The 15141-nt window shown below is 51.4% G+C and overlaps 1 protein-coding gene across 1 annotated transcript in view; it reads right to left on the bottom strand.

The window, feature by feature from the left end:
* Window positions 1-1283: 1283 nt before the first annotated feature.
* PARP1 (poly(ADP-ribose) polymerase 1) overlaps window positions 1284-15141 on the bottom strand; it is a 42463-nt gene continuing 28605 nt past the window's right edge. Inside the window, exons 14-23 of the mRNA XM_082672993.1 lie at window positions 12695-12823; window positions 9587-9670; window positions 7996-8118; window positions 7317-7445; window positions 5746-5844; window positions 5094-5246; window positions 3995-4122; window positions 3150-3211; window positions 2462-2576; window positions 1284-2148 (exon numbers count right to left, since the gene is read on the bottom strand). Of these exons, the coding sequence (XP_082529119.1) occupies window positions 2067-2148; window positions 2462-2576; window positions 3150-3211; window positions 3995-4122; window positions 5094-5246; window positions 5746-5844; window positions 7317-7445; window positions 7996-8118; window positions 9587-9670; window positions 12695-12823 (1104 nt within the window). The 3' untranslated portion in view covers window positions 1284-2066. The remainder of the gene's footprint in view (window positions 2149-2461; window positions 2577-3149; window positions 3212-3994; window positions 4123-5093; window positions 5247-5745; window positions 5845-7316; window positions 7446-7995; window positions 8119-9586; window positions 9671-12694; window positions 12824-15141) is intronic.

Raw genomic sequence — 15141 nt, forward strand, 5'->3', positions numbered from 1 at the left:
GGTGTGGACTGAAAGGTGAGCCAAGTGCTGCCCCGGGCAGACGCGGCTGTCGTGCAAGGGCATTTCCAGGCAAAGGCAGGAGGGCTGGCAGCTCCCAGGAGAGGCCGAGGGCAGTACCACGTCTCCCCGAGCACCCTGTGCTTCTGTAGGATTTAAATTTTAAACTAACTGCGCACATTTTCGCTGCTACCCGGAATTTTTATAAAGTGAAGAAAGAAAACCAAAATATCAATACTGAATCCTAACATGGCAGGTTCCCTCTTTTACGAGAAAAATGCGGAATCAGAGATGTGAATCTCTCTTTAAGAAAGAGATCAGTTTTGATTACAGAGAACCTATTAAGCAATCACTCCAATCTAAAAATACTGTCTGATCAGGTGGGGGCGATTGCCTTTCTCTGTGCTGATAAAAAAGGCAAAGAATACAGAATATTCAGGATCTATGGAGCCCGAGAGAATTACTGAATGGCTGGCTGATCAGGGGCCCTCAGGTCAATGGTGCTAAGGATTTTCATCAAAATTTAAGGACACTGAAAAAACACAAAGACTCTGTTATCAAGTTGATTTGCCCGTATCTGAAATCCGACACCCTAACTTGGGTTTGTGTGGCCCTCAAACTTTGCTGACTGCAGAAAGTCACGAACATGCCTATGACGGGACACAGCCACAGCTCATAAACCGCACCTACCACTGTAATCTCTAAAAAGTAGCTCAGCTCAGAGAAAATGTTTTTCTTCTTTTCTGTCTGGAATGATGTCCTTTGTTTCTCTGACCAAAGATTCCGGTGCAACTTTGGGTTTGAGACAACAGCTCACTCTGCTGCCTTCTCTTGCCTGTGACGCTACCTTCTAGCCCACACTTCCTGTTCTCCTCTGTAAAAGGTCAAAAGTGTCATCAGATATCATCCTGGCTCTCAGGGAGCTTAAATGTAAATATGTGATAAGCACCGCACTCAAATATACAGTGGTAGTATGAGGCGATATAGTATATGTAAAATGGTACTCCATAGACTAGAATGACATGCTGACACGTGTCTCACCACCACTAAGTATCTGATAAACTGAAGAAAAAGAAGAATGCCCTCCTGTGTTTGGTTTTCTGTCACTCAGACACGGCACTCCTACTGGGCACTGCCGTTTGTTGCCTGGCACATTCTGTGGTTTCATAGATACGGGTACAAACAATCCCCCTACAGTCTTTGTGGACCTTGCACTGTGAAGATGAAAAGATCTGCACTCAGAATGAGACCAGACACACAACACACAAGTACAGAAGCCATTTCAATTTTAATTCAGAATCACTATTAGCCCTTTGGTATTCTGGTGATATAGTTCTAAGTTAGAAGACAAAATTGTTGAGAGGAAAGTTGAGAATTTCAAATGCAACTTAAAATTACTACACTACATATTCTGCGAGCTGCCACGTTCCAGTGTCTCTAGAAAAGGAAAGCTCTTTTCGTTTCTAAGTATGAGAAATTGTTCATGTTCCTCCCTTTGGTCTCCCCACACTCCTCACCAAACACCACCAACAAAAAGCTAAAAGGATGACAACAAATGCAAAATAAAAAAGGAAATTTAAATAGTATGAAATTAGTTTTTATTTTAACCTCAAAATAAATGCTTAACATTTTTCCAAAACTAAAGATGAACACTTAGAAATAAGGGCGGAAGATTATTTTTTCCTTCCCTGGGGAAACCAGTGAGGCAGACGTTCTAACGTGGCTTGCAAGGTTCTTTCATTGGACTAGTCTAGACACACAGAAAAACCCTCCCCAACTTTTCCTCTATTGTTAGGTGTACCTACCAGGGTTATGGCTGGAAAGAGAAAAACCCAAAGCAACCCCCGGCCCCACCCCCGCCCCGCCCCAGCAACACAAACAAGGGATTTGAAAAGTTGGGAGAATCATTTAACATGTGACCTAGTGTTCATATAAAATCCTTCTAAGGAGGTTTAGTGAAGGTGCTATCCCTCGGCAACTCAGCTGAAGTTTCTGCCTGGTCAGTCGGTACAAAGCACGTCAGGCGGGCGAATTCACACCGCAGTCACTGGGCTGCCACGCCTCACAGCTCACCACAGGGAGGTCTTAAAGTTGAACTTCAGCTTCAGCAGGTACTTCAGACTGACCTGAGCGATATCATAGACGATGTACCTGGAGGGGAAGCATGTCAAGGTACAAACGGTTCCACGCGGAGTGCACTTGCTGCGGCTAAGCCAGCCTGCTGGCCACACCCTGCAAACCCTCACTGCGGGGGGGTGGGGGGGGTGGGGGGGTGGGGTGGGGGAAGGGCGGGGGGCGGGGGGTGTTCAGGTCTCTCACCCCGACCAGGGAGACCACTGCGGGGAACGACACACAACAGGATAGTCTCTAGCCAGCCTACCCCAGGTTAACTGGCTGCGTATCAGTGACTCCACAGCCCCAGAACATTCCTTTGGGCTCACACAGCACACTCGTAAAAGGATACTCGTTATACAGTAGACAGGTGTCGTTAACACCAGATGAAATCCCGGTCCCAAGAGGAACCTCTACACCATCCATAGTAATACTAGCTGAAGGGTCAGGGGTAGTTTTGCCCAAACCTGCAAAACAGAAGGCAGAAGTGATATGATTTGTGGCAACAGATGTTGAAAATGCTCCAGAGAGATGAGATTCTATGTGTTCATTTAAAAGACACACAAATCCCATCCCATACTGCATCCTTCTTCCAGACATAAAGCTGTAGGTATATTATCAAGTTCCAGGGTATCAGCCTTAAATGATTTTCGTAAGCATAGTAGTGGCCCTGGCCCTCTTTCTGTTGAGCAGAATTCCAAAGCCCTCGCTTCAACTAGTCAGTAGGAGGTCCTAATCATCACGGGCCATGAACTGCATCAATTCAAGAAGCTCCAGGTGCCACCAGAGGTCCCTCAATGCTGAAGCTAAGAGTCAGGTTAAAACCCAGAGCCAGTGCACCTGGTTACTGGAGCTCCAACCAGGACTCTCCTATGGCATTTGCGATACTAGTGGCAAGCATAGAGAGTCTTTTTTTTTTTTTTTTAAATGAACCTGTAATAGCTAGCCACAGGAACTATGGCTTTGGGGAAAAGAAAGCCCCCTCCCTGCGCCGTCCAGGGTGCCTGGGGCTGCAGCAGCAAGTTTCTGAAACACATTACCTTTGACACTGTGCTTGCCCTTGGGTAACTTGCTGATATGCGAAGCATGCTTCAGTTCATACCTATTTAAGAGAAGACAGGTTCAGAAGGGCCTCCAAGGTCACTGGGCTCTCAAACCAACAGTATGACTAGCAGAGCAAGGCCACGGGAGCTGCTGAGATAAACACTCAGAGAACCCAGTCCACCTTCCATGCTAGGAACTCCCTCCTTCTCTGGTTCTAGAAACTGACGGCGCAGCCCCTTTTGAACAGTTTATGCCCATGATCACTGCCAAGGGGCCGCTTTCAGGAAAGGGCCCGTTTAGAGCTGTGGGGTGGCTGGGCGTTCTGGAGGTTTCTGTCCAGCTCATGAACCTGGGACCCCTCCTGGTCTGTTACATAACCCTGCTCTCTTTGGGTTACGGTTGATAGGACCAAGGTGGACAATCAATCCAAGCTGGGCCAATCAGACTTCCTCTGCAGGGAATCTGGAACTGGGATTGAGATTCCAGTTCAATCTGAGCTGGTCTCAGACAGAAAATGTACACATCAGCAGGGGGACAGGGGCCATGAGGTGACCATCCTTTGTGCAAGTCAACCTCTCTGTTTCGCAGCCCACAGAAAGAATGGACACTGCCAGTTCCCGAGGCCTGGCTGTATTCCTGTCCTTGGTCTCGTGAGGCGTTGCTGTATCTTGTTTGCTTAACATGCACTGGCGTCTGATACGCACTGCCTAACTGGTGGGTCCTCTTAATCACGGTGGGGAATTCTCAGGATCAACCCCCAGCCAAGGGAAGCTCTCCTTCCTACAGCTCACCCCACCCACCCCCATCAACTGCCACCATCCCCAAAGCCAGGGTTACTCACATGTTTCCAAGGGCAACTTCTCCCAACAGGATTAAGCCTATTGGGTCTCCCTGGGATGTGTGGCAGTAGTTGGCACTCTTAGAGACCATGTCGGCGAAATAGATCCCCTTACCAAACATGTAGCCCGTCTGGAAGGATGGAAGAGGGACAGCTGAAGACCTTCTCACGGCAAGTTAGCAGCACCACCTACTACTGACTGCGTGTCCCCACTTCCCACAGCGCCCCCGGCAGGCGGTAGAGGCCCATGCTCCGGAGCAGGCTGTTCAGATCCCAGCTCTGCCGGGTACCCAGGGGCTGGGAGAAGTTACCTAATCTCTCTGGACCCCACTTCCTTCTCCGAACTGGGGGAAAGCACCCCAGGGGGCTGCTGTGAAAATTAAATGAGTTAATAACAGCTTCTTAGACCAGGGCCTGGCACGTGTGAACACCCAGTAAACATGGCTATTATATTTATTCCTTTTGGTAAGTGAAAACGAGGTTCAGAGAGGTTAGGCGTTTGCTACCACGCAGCACTCATGAGTCCGGTCATTAAGCCTCTTTGCTCCCCTCTTTTTACACGTACAAAACGAGGGGCTTGGAAGACGAGGGGCTTGGAAGACTATTCCTAAGTCCCTGCCTGGTGGGTCACGTCTATAACCCAGCAGGTGACACAGCAATCGCTCAGGTCTGGGTCAGGCTCTACTCATTTATCGGCACATTCCACCGAGGCATGTGCTGAAGCTCAAGGAGGTCCCCCGCCGGGAGGTGGGAGAGGCAGGTCTGAACTCAGCCTGGCCTGCGGCCAAAGTCTGCTCTCTGTCAGTCAACACACCCAATTAGCATTCAAAGCAGGGCCTGGACACTTACTTCCTTTGTTCCAGAAACTCTGCTTGATACGTGTGCAGCTACGCTCTCAATAGTGAGGGTCAGGAGAGGGACATCTGGCAACATTCACCTTATCAACCATGGCTACACCTACATCTTTAAACAAGGCCCCTTATTCACCGGGGCATGTGCACTTCTCACGCAAGTACCCACAAAGCTCTGGTGGAGACAGCAGCAGATACAGGCACTGCCCCCACCCCCCACTCTCCCCACAGCTCCCGGGCCAGGCACGTACCACAGGTGCTTCAGGTGGGGCTATCCGGAGGCCCTGGGACAGGATCCCGGCGAAGTTGGTGGTCCTGGACCCGTGCCACAGCAACCTTCGGTTATGCAGCTGCTTGAACGGCTTGTAACGCTGGCTCTCTCCTTCACGCTCTATCTTAAAGATCTGGTCGGAGCATTGAATAAAGGAGAGAGGCAGGAGGAACCACTTGTCACTCTGGTTAACTGGAGATCTGACTAGACACAGGAGAACCGACCAGCTGTCTGTCCCCAGAGCTGGAACACTTTAAGGCCTTCTGCAGTATGCACGGTGTTTCAATCAGGCTGGGACGGAGCAACGCTGCTACTCAAGGTCCCATTTAGCAGAGACTAGCTATTAAAATTAATGCTACGTGTAGGTGCACACTTGAGGCACTTTATTTTGGATCTCTGATAACAGTTCTGATTGCAAAACTAGGTTTCGGGGTAGGAAATGTCTTTTAAAAAAAACAGAATAAAAAGCCAACCCCAAACCATAGGACTATGAACTTGTGTGTTCCACAAACAACCGAGTCACTTCCTCTGGTGACTGTTAACTGCTCCTTTCTACCCAGGCCCAGGTCGGAGGAATGAGCAGGGAAGAGCTGGCAGGACACAAAGGGGGCAGAGGGAGGAGAGAGCCTTACATCCACGACTTCCAAGTCATATGCGTTGTGTGTGGTCGCGTGAGTGTTCTTAACATACTTCCTAATGATCTCAGCCTCTTCAGAATCTTTGTCCACCACCTAGAAGGAAGGCGCCTGGAAATTAGAGCAAGGGAGACCCCAAGAGAGCCGCACAGAGGCAGGAAGAACAATCACAGGCTCAGCTGATGCACAGGTAATAAACGGCCCACGTGGAGCCCGGGCGGGACAGAGCCAGCCTGTGTTCCGAGCCCTATCACGCTCGCTCCGGGGCAGGTGCCAGGCCAGTGCCCCCACCTCCCCAGGCATCGGCTTCTTCATCACCTATCTGGATGAGCCCAGTGTTCCTTCTGCCCTAAAACCCTGTGCTTTGGGATATCAGGAAAGCTAGAAACACGGGGCTCACTGTCTGGGAAGAGGGAGCCTCTAGAACAAGGAGCTGGCTCTCAGGTAACACTCCAGCTCACCAAGAGTTAAAACACCGGGGCCAGGAGACACCCTGCAGCCAAGACTTGCAATGAAAAGCAGCAGGGAGCCCACGGACTACAGGGGTTTTGACAATGGGGATGAATGCTCCATCTCTGGATCCTCAGGGCGGTGCACATCACGGCTCAGAGCAAACACCCACCAAATAACCATCAAGTAACGGAATCTCTGCCTAAATAAATGGGTGTGTTATGGGAAATACGACGTGTGTTCTCTTACATTTTCATACTCTTATCCAAAGTTAAGAGAATTCAGGAATTCTGGTCTTCCTCGTTGCCTCTTAATTAAAGGGCTTCAGAATCATAGATGGAGAGAATAACAACCCTTTCACGAAGAACCAGGCCGTTTGGTGTCCTACCCTGCATACACCCACAGACCTGTACTTTGTCCTAAGCACGGAGCAAAGACTCTTTCAGTGACGTAAACACACGACACCAGGCTCAACAGATCCTGGTGCACTTGAACCTCCTAACACTGCAGGGAAGGACACGGGGGCTGAGGAAGAGAGATGCGAGACTGGGCTCAAGGCCAGGGCAAGCTCGGAGCTGAGGCAAAAATTTCTCCTCCGGGTGGCTTAGGCAGGGTGATTGCTGCCCAAGCCTCCAGCACACCCAAGTTCAACGACTATGTGCACCAGTCGAAGAGCCACTTCGACTCCAGAGGACATGAACCCAGGCACCACAGTTTTATTACAGCTGCCGTCAGGCACCTCTACGTCTCAAGTAGGATACCAGTAACAGATCCTGCAGAGTTCACACCTCAACAACCTCCAAAAACAGAGACCCTCTCTAGATGAAGGGGAAGAACAAAACTTTAAGGCCCCACAAAAACAGGCCTTTACACTCAGTTGAGGCCGCGAACTGGAAGTCTGCCTCACAAACAAGGTGCTTCTTTACCGGTGAAACGCTCTGAGGTTCTCAGAGTATCACAAGCAGCAACACCTGGGAACCTGTTGGACGGTCAATCCTCGGACCCCAGCAATCTGTCCTAACAAGCTCTCCAGGAGATGCTGACGCACATTCAGGTTTGGGGACCACTGCTCTTGGGATGAAGGGTTTGGATGCTTCAGGAAGGGCAGGCCCTGTTACCATAATGTCAGTTCTGAGCTTCTCGTAGTTGACATCGATGGGGTCCTTGCTGCTGTCATCAGAACCACCCCTGAGCAGACTGTAGGCCACCTCGATGTCCAGCAGGTTGTCGAGCATTTCCACCTTGGCCTGGAGGAACACAAGAAAAACCCTGAGCTAAGGACCAAGGTGAGGGAGGAAGACTCACCCAGGTAACGTCCAACACAGAGAGTGACGAGGTGCCTCCTAGCTGCTCAGGGACAGCCCGCCATCCGTTCGCAGATGAACACTCCTAAGGATTTCTGGAATGCTAAGGAGGCTGGGAGAAGAGGCAGAAGCCACACGGTGATGGTAAGAACGGTCTTTCCTCTTGCACGCACTGGTTGACAGGTGGGGACTGATCACTGGCTCCCTTATGAAGCAGGGAGGGAAAGCAGGGAGGAAGACGCTCCCTCTCTCCTAAGGCTCCTTTTCCCCAGACTGACGTGGTCCAGGAAGGGCAGGAAAAACCAACCGTTCTACCCTTGGGCAGGCTCCTAATAGGGGTAGAAACCCCACTTCAAAACGAGGGCCCAGTGGTGGGCCTCCAGCACTGGCCGCTGCCCCCAGGGATCGTGACATGGAGGGGCAGTGGCACGGGAGCGACACCCAGCCCTGCAAAGCCCGGGACCCGGGGCTCCCTGCTGGACCTCGGTGCTACCTGCACGCTGTCTGAGTTGCTCAGGAGCGGAGGCTTCTTCATCCCGAAGTCGTGGGGGATCAGAGTGTAGAAGCGATTTGAGAGATCCAGGATCTGGGAGTCGCTGCTGCCCTGGGACAGAACCTTTAGGAGAGGGGACAGAGGGAACAGACTGAAGCAGCACTGAGTCCCCAGCACCTGGCCGGGCTTTCTCCTCTGGACGCTGGGTGCCGCAGCCGAGTCCTGAGGCAGCCTGCGGTGCCCGCGGGCCAGGAAACCTCCTTCCTGGGCTGCCACTCAGCTGGGCGGTGGCAGGATCTCATCCTCAAACTGTGTGGCTTGGCACACACGGGGCTTCTCGTACACAACTTCACTTGTACAGAGAGCTGTGTAGTCACACACACATAAACCTCCACCACTCCGCAAAACGTCACCTGCGGCATCTAGGTGGTGGGCTCAACTTTTTGTATGTTTGTAAACATTTCATAATAAAATGTTGAAAGGGAGAAAAACCCCCACTGCTACCAAATTCAGTCAGGCCCCTTTGGCCACTGACCTTCATCTTTAAGGTGGGGAATTTGTCCTTGGTGCCCCCAGAGGGCCAGGGCCAGGCACAGAAAGGCGAGCCCCTCCCTATGCTACAATGCCAATTAGCGCTCTATGCAGAAGGTGCTCAGTAAACGCACAAAGAAATGGAGGAGCTGGACTAGTCACTGCGTACTTGGCAGACACCCTAGGGGCCTACAGGATGGCAGGGGGGCAATGACTCGGCACCCTGCAGACACGAAGCTCCAAGTCTGCTTCTCACCGTGACACGGTCTTGTCCACACCCTAAACCTCTGCCTGTGCTGCAATTTGCTCTGTGCTATGGGCAAAGGACACCACCCCAGCCCCTCCGCCTGAACATTCTGGAACAGGAAAGAGCCTGGGCTGAGGAAAGCCTTCCAGGTCTCAGGCAGTGGGTAACAAGGAAAGGGGTCACTGCTCAGGACTGGCTGTAACCAGATTTAATTGCTACATTTCAGGGCCTCCTCTCCAGCACCAGCCAGAGCCCACCTCCCTGGTCCCACTTGAGTTTCCTGTTTGCTTTTCTTCTTTCACACGCCACTCCCAAATACAAGTGGAACCCTCCAGCCCCTTCAGGGCAGAGGCTTAAATCAGGCTCCAGGGACTGGGGGACGTTGGAGATGCTCAGCAAATTGATGTTGAATGAACATAAATGAAAGAAAGACAATATTTAACTTCCTATTTGATGATTTCCTAGTAACTGCAAAATAAACTCAGCTTCTCTTAAGGACACACAAAATAAAAATCAGAACATTTCTATGAGGCAGGAGAACGAAATTCCTCATTAGGCATATAGGGAGTTTACTGCATAGCTGATAACTGAAAACACCGCTAAATCATCAGTACTGTGACCATCTTTTCGCAAGTGGCAGGCACTTGTCATACTTGTTGAACTGAAAACATCTAAATCATCATGAATCAGTATGCCTGTTTCATGTAACCTTGAGTAAATGTACTGCTGCGTGCTCTCCACTGCCCCCCTGCCGTGACAGGGCAGCCAGGAGAGCCCCTGGGCAGCTGGAGGAGAGACCGGTCCCTCGCTTACCTGCTGGACCTCACTAAGGATGGAGTACGCAGCCTGGATCTGCCTTTTGCTCAGCTTCCCCAAGGGCATCTTCTGAAGGTCAATCTGAGGAGACAGGGGTATTTTTCCCTTTGAAAGCACTGTGCAGGGAGATGATGGGAGAGCTGGACCAAGCGGCACCCCAGGCCTCCTGGGCCCTTACAGAAGCAGTCACAAGTCTTTCTGGTCCTCCCGGGGACACCTGGTGACCCAGCTCCACGGGCTTTGCAGCCTCGCCCCCACGGCAGGGGACAGGAGTCTGGGAGGGAAGATTCTGGCTCACTGCCATTTGCGGCAGGGAAAAGCCAAGCAGGGCCCGCCCACCCCTGCACTCAGTCTGAAACAGCCCCACGCTTCTGGAAGAAGGTGACACAGCAGGACTCCCATCTAATTCTAAAGTGAGGACGAAGGTGCACCCTCCCTGGGGTCTCAGAGCCAAGGCCATTCCCACCCGGAAAATAAGAACCATAAAGCGGTGAACATTATTTTTCAGAGGACACACCCCTGAACACACATGCTTACACCAAATCAACAGTGTGCCCTTCCAATCAGTCACCCCAGAGGTTAAACATCCGTCCCTACCACAGTGCTGCTCACAATACCTTGGGAACCAGCATCCAGGGAGGTGGCAAGCTGGCTGCAGCGGCAGAAGCGTGAACTCTGGGGGCCGAGGCCTGGTCGCCAGCTAGCGGGCGAGGCACCCGCTCCCTGTGGGAGCGACCTGCCCGAAAGCTGCCTCGGCCCCTCTCCCGCCTCAGTGCCGCACGGGGCCCCTCACCCTGAAACCGGAGCCACTGTCTCCAGGGCTGTTCCCAGTGGACCCTCTGAGCTCCCGGCCCCAGCACTGCACCTTGCCCGTCTTGACATCTCCAGCACCTGCAGGGCCTGGAACAAAGACTGGGCTGGATAAGCACTTGAGAGATGAGACCACTACGCCGATTAAACGAAACAGGATGTGAAAGTGCTCACAGCCCATGAGGAACCGATCAGGGGCCAGTGGTGACAGCGTCTAATGATGACAAGCTATGGCACCTCAGCGTCTCTGTACCCTCAGTACTGTCCATCCCCAGGGGAGAGCCGGTTTCTGGGAAGAGTTAAATAGTTGGCGCTCAGTCCGGGGAAGGAGGTGGGTAATGTATTCTGAGCCAAGACCACAGTAAAATAAAAGAACAGAGTGACCTTAGCATGGACTGAGTTGGCTCTAAAGCAATTCTAAAGAAGGAACTCCGGAAGATGCTCTGACCAAGGGCAGTGTGACCAGAGTGAGAGCACATGCTCTGAGGGGAGCGGCTTCCCTGAGCTGTCTCATTTCGGTGTTTATTTAAAAAAAGACCTGGTGTCTCTAACCGACACCCTCAACACACACACACACACAAAGGCCACAAGAACAGGAACAGGGCTCAACCAACACAAGCTGCCTCCCCTCCCGACTGTGGGCTGGGGGCAGGGGCTCCACAGCAGCTGCGTTTAGGGAGAAAGTGAAAAGTGGGAGAGATGCCTTGGGCTCAGGGCACTGAGAGCCACAGCTGCAGCCAGAGGGAGGCTTCGAGAGCTGTAGCCAGGAGTCTGGATACAGCACACACCCTCCCGACCTCAGCTGGGACTCTGCTCTGGGCTCAGGACTCACCCGCCTTACAGGGAGCGCTCAGTTCCCCTGGGCACCATGTTTACTCATCCACCTGGCCACCCAATCCCACGTGGAGCCCATCAGGCTGGGAGCGGGCGCCCCCCTCGCCACATTCTCAACACAGGCTGCCTTCCAGCAGCAGGCCCCTGGCCCTCTGCCTCCTCTTATCAACTAGTTCCCTGTCTTGAGTGTAAAACAAGCTAAAAAAAAAAAAGTCATTTTCACAGAAAGAGACTGGGTCTGATCACAGTTGAGAAATTCTATGAATCACAGATAAGCCAGAGCACAGGAAGCCGGATATGATACGTGGGACATTTCTTTTGAAACGTTAATGAAACGAAGTTGCCTCCTGCCCTCCTCCCCGCCTCCACACATCTCGCTGCCAGCATTCCTGGGGAGCCCACCCACAAGCTGTTCAAACTAGTCAGACCTCCCAGACAGAAGTCGGGTTGTTTATCTGTTTGAACAAGACATCCGCACAAGCCCTGGCTATCTTCAAACCCATTAGGGGTTTCCTAGGAGGTGACCCAACACTCAGTTTTCTAACAAGAGTGGAGCCTGAGCAGTCCTGCCAGGCTGAGCTCCAGACACGGAGATGCGGGGCTGAGGAAGAGAGGCTGCCAGTGGTTTATACCACTCAGATTCGTCCCGCCCCCCTCCAAGGCTGCCGGGAGCCTCTAGGAAGGCCCTGGGAAGAGGCAGGGAGGGAGCCAGCCTGCGAAGGGGCGCAACGGCCAAGGCCGATCTGCAATTCTTGCTCTCTCGGCTGGTCCCTGCTTGTTTTTCAGAGCAGCCTGAAGCTTCTGGGCTCGGTGGCTGGAGAAGAGGGGAGAGTCTGTTTGCCAGCCAGATGTCAGCAGCGCCTGGACGACCTCTGTGGGAATGCCCCTTGGGTGAGCACTCAAGACCTCTGATGCCAGAGGCAGCAAGAAGAAGGGGCCCTTCTGCACTCATTTCCCAGGGAAACAAACTGAAAACGCCTGGCCTTGGCCAGGGTCCCCGCCACTTTCCCTGGACAAAAACAAATACCATCACCCCCATCCCACCCAGCCCAATCTCTCCTTAAAAACAGCTGGTATGAATTTTATCTGATGAAGCAAGTGTCAGAAGCTCTCTGCATTTCTGTCAATGCTGGTTACAGGAGTTCTTTTACTGTAAGTGGGCTATGTCTTGGACTTCCCATGACAGCCCCAGGTGGCCCGTTTGGTTGGGCCATGAAAGACCATGCCCACACTCCATCATGGCAATGAGGGGAAAAGTGCAAGTGGGTCTAGGGACCCAGGGGACAACACACCATCTATTTCACAGCAGGTCAACGATCCTCTGCAAAAGAGCACGCACCCCAGGCCTCAGAGCCCCTGCATGTCTCAGGCTGAAGACCAGCCACCAAACTCGTTGCCAACTTGGCACTCAAATCATCAACCCCAGCGAACGCTCACAAATAAAACAAGAAGTGCAGTAACCTCGTACTCCACCATGGCTTTCTTCATACTTTCCACATCAAAGATCATCTTAATGAGGTCCTGCACTGGCTTGGGGAGCTTGGACTTGGTGCCAGGGTTTACCGTCAGCTTCTTTACTGCCTCTTCATCCTTTAGGGAAAAAGAAAATCAGGAAGGGACACAATTAAACAACCTAAGCAAAGTGGTGGTGGTGTTTGGCAGAGAAAGGACACAGGATGGAGCGCCACCAGCCAAAAAAAAAAAGCTGAGTGTTAATCAAAAGGGCTTGGCGTTAGTTGCCAGGAGAAGCATGTATGCGTGTGTACAGGACCAGATACTTGCTGTGCACCCCTCCAGGTCCTCCTGGCTGCTCCAGATTCTCACTCCAGACACCACTGAAGCATCCAGCTCTGTACAGGCAGACCCGCAGGCACCCACACTCCCCTCATGCCCTCACCTCCTCCCTCACTGCCTCCCATGCCGGGGGTGCTGGTGCCCTGTGCCTGGGAACCTGCCCGGGGCCCACTCCTGCCCAACCTGGAAGTGCTGGGCAGCTATGAGGGTGATCCTTGGACCCAGGGGACACTGGACTGATGGACAAATCTTGTCTCCTTTCTTCTCTTGCCCTGCCTCCCCAAAGACGGAATCCACACAGCATTCTCTATAGTGCCAGAGGACCAGGCTAACAGTCCGACTTCCCGCCAGGCAGCTAAAGTGCATCCCAGCATCAACCCTCCCAAGTCTGCACCCCTCACCCCGGTTCCCTGGGACTGCTCTTCCCAATATTCTACTAGCACAGGACTTCACCCCTGCCATCCGGGGAATCCAGGCTGAGCCAAGATCCGGCTATGCTGAAAACGCCTTAACCCTTCTCACGTTTGAACCCACAAGGGTAGGGACTATGACCATCATGGTGTCCCCTAACAACTAACGGTGTTTGGTATTTGTTTTGAATGAAGGTAACTGGCATTGGGCCTTGAGCCTGGACTCTGCCTGGCTTAACAAAGCTGCAGAGGAACCTGTGTGCTAGTGCTCAGGGCTGCTGCTGTCAGGGGCACAATACATCTACTCTTGATGCGGAAACACAAGTCTTAGATGCATTCTTATCCTCTAGCTCAGCGGTCCCCAATCTTTTTGGCACCAGGGACCGGTTTTGTGGAAGACAATTTTTCCACGGACTGGGGGTGGGGGAATGGTTTCGGGATGATTCAGGTGCATTACGTTTATTGTGCACTTTATTTCTATTATTAGTACACTGTAATATATAATGAAATCATTATACAACTCACCATAATGCAGAATCAGTGGGAGCCCCGAGCTTGATTTCACTTGCCACTCACTGATAGGGTTTTGATATGAGTCTGCAAGCAACTGATTTATTATGGTCTCTGTGCAGTCAAACCTGTCTGCTAATGATGATCTGTATTTGCAGCCACTCCCCAGAGCTGGCATCACCGCCTCAGCTCCACCTCGGATCATCGGGCATTAGATTCTCATAAGGAGCACGCAACCTGGATCCCTTGCGCACGCAGTTCACAGTAGGGTTCGCACTCCTATGAGAATCTAACGCCGCTGCTGATCTGACAGGGGCGGAGCTCAGGCGGTAACGGGAGCGATGGGGAGCGCCTGTAAATACAGATGAAGCTTGGCTCGCTCCCCTGCCCCTCACATCCTGCTGTGCGGCCTGGTTCCTAGTAGGTACTGGTCCATGGCCCAGGGATTGGGGACCCCTGCTGTAGCTGTAACTTCACTGAAGGCAAACTATTAGTATGTTAAAAAGCCTTATCTAAACACGTATACTCTGTGACCCGGGTAACTCGATCTCTAATGATAACAAGCACAGAGGTAAGTATATCAGCATCATTATAGCAAATACCTGGGAATAATCTAAGTATCTAATTGGGGCATGGGAGGGCGTTGTTTGGTAAATCACAAATAATGGCCACCCACAGGATGGAATTCTATACAGACTTAAGAAATGATGCTCTAGTTCAGTGCAGTTTAATACAGTAGTCACTGGTTTTGACATGTGGCCACTCTGAATTGAGCTGTGTTGTAAGAGCTAAAAATACACCAGCTCTCAAATATTCAGTTAAAAAAAAAAGGTAAAAATATCTCAATGATATTAATATATCAAAATGATAATATTTTGGATATTCTGGGTTAAACACATAACTAGTATTAATTTCACTGTTTCATTTTGCTTTTTAAAATGTAGCTACTAGCATATTTAAAATTGCCTAAGTGGCTGCCTATCTCTCTCTGTTGGACAGCATTGCTCTAGAAGACATGGGGAAATGCTCCTAGAACAGTAAGGCCAAAAGCTGGTGGTGAAAATACAGTATGTAGGGAAAGACTCCAGCGTTACATTGGGGAAAAGTAGCTGTGAAGTGAAAGAAGTATATAAAGACATACACCATGATTTTAATTCTTTGTGCCTCTGTCGTTCTCAAAATTTTCTAAAACAA

Source organism: Grampus griseus, assembly GCF_964374135.1.
Source record: "Grampus griseus genome assembly, chromosome: 1".
NCBI classification, from domain to species: Eukaryota; Metazoa; Chordata; class Mammalia; order Artiodactyla; family Delphinidae; genus Grampus; species Grampus griseus.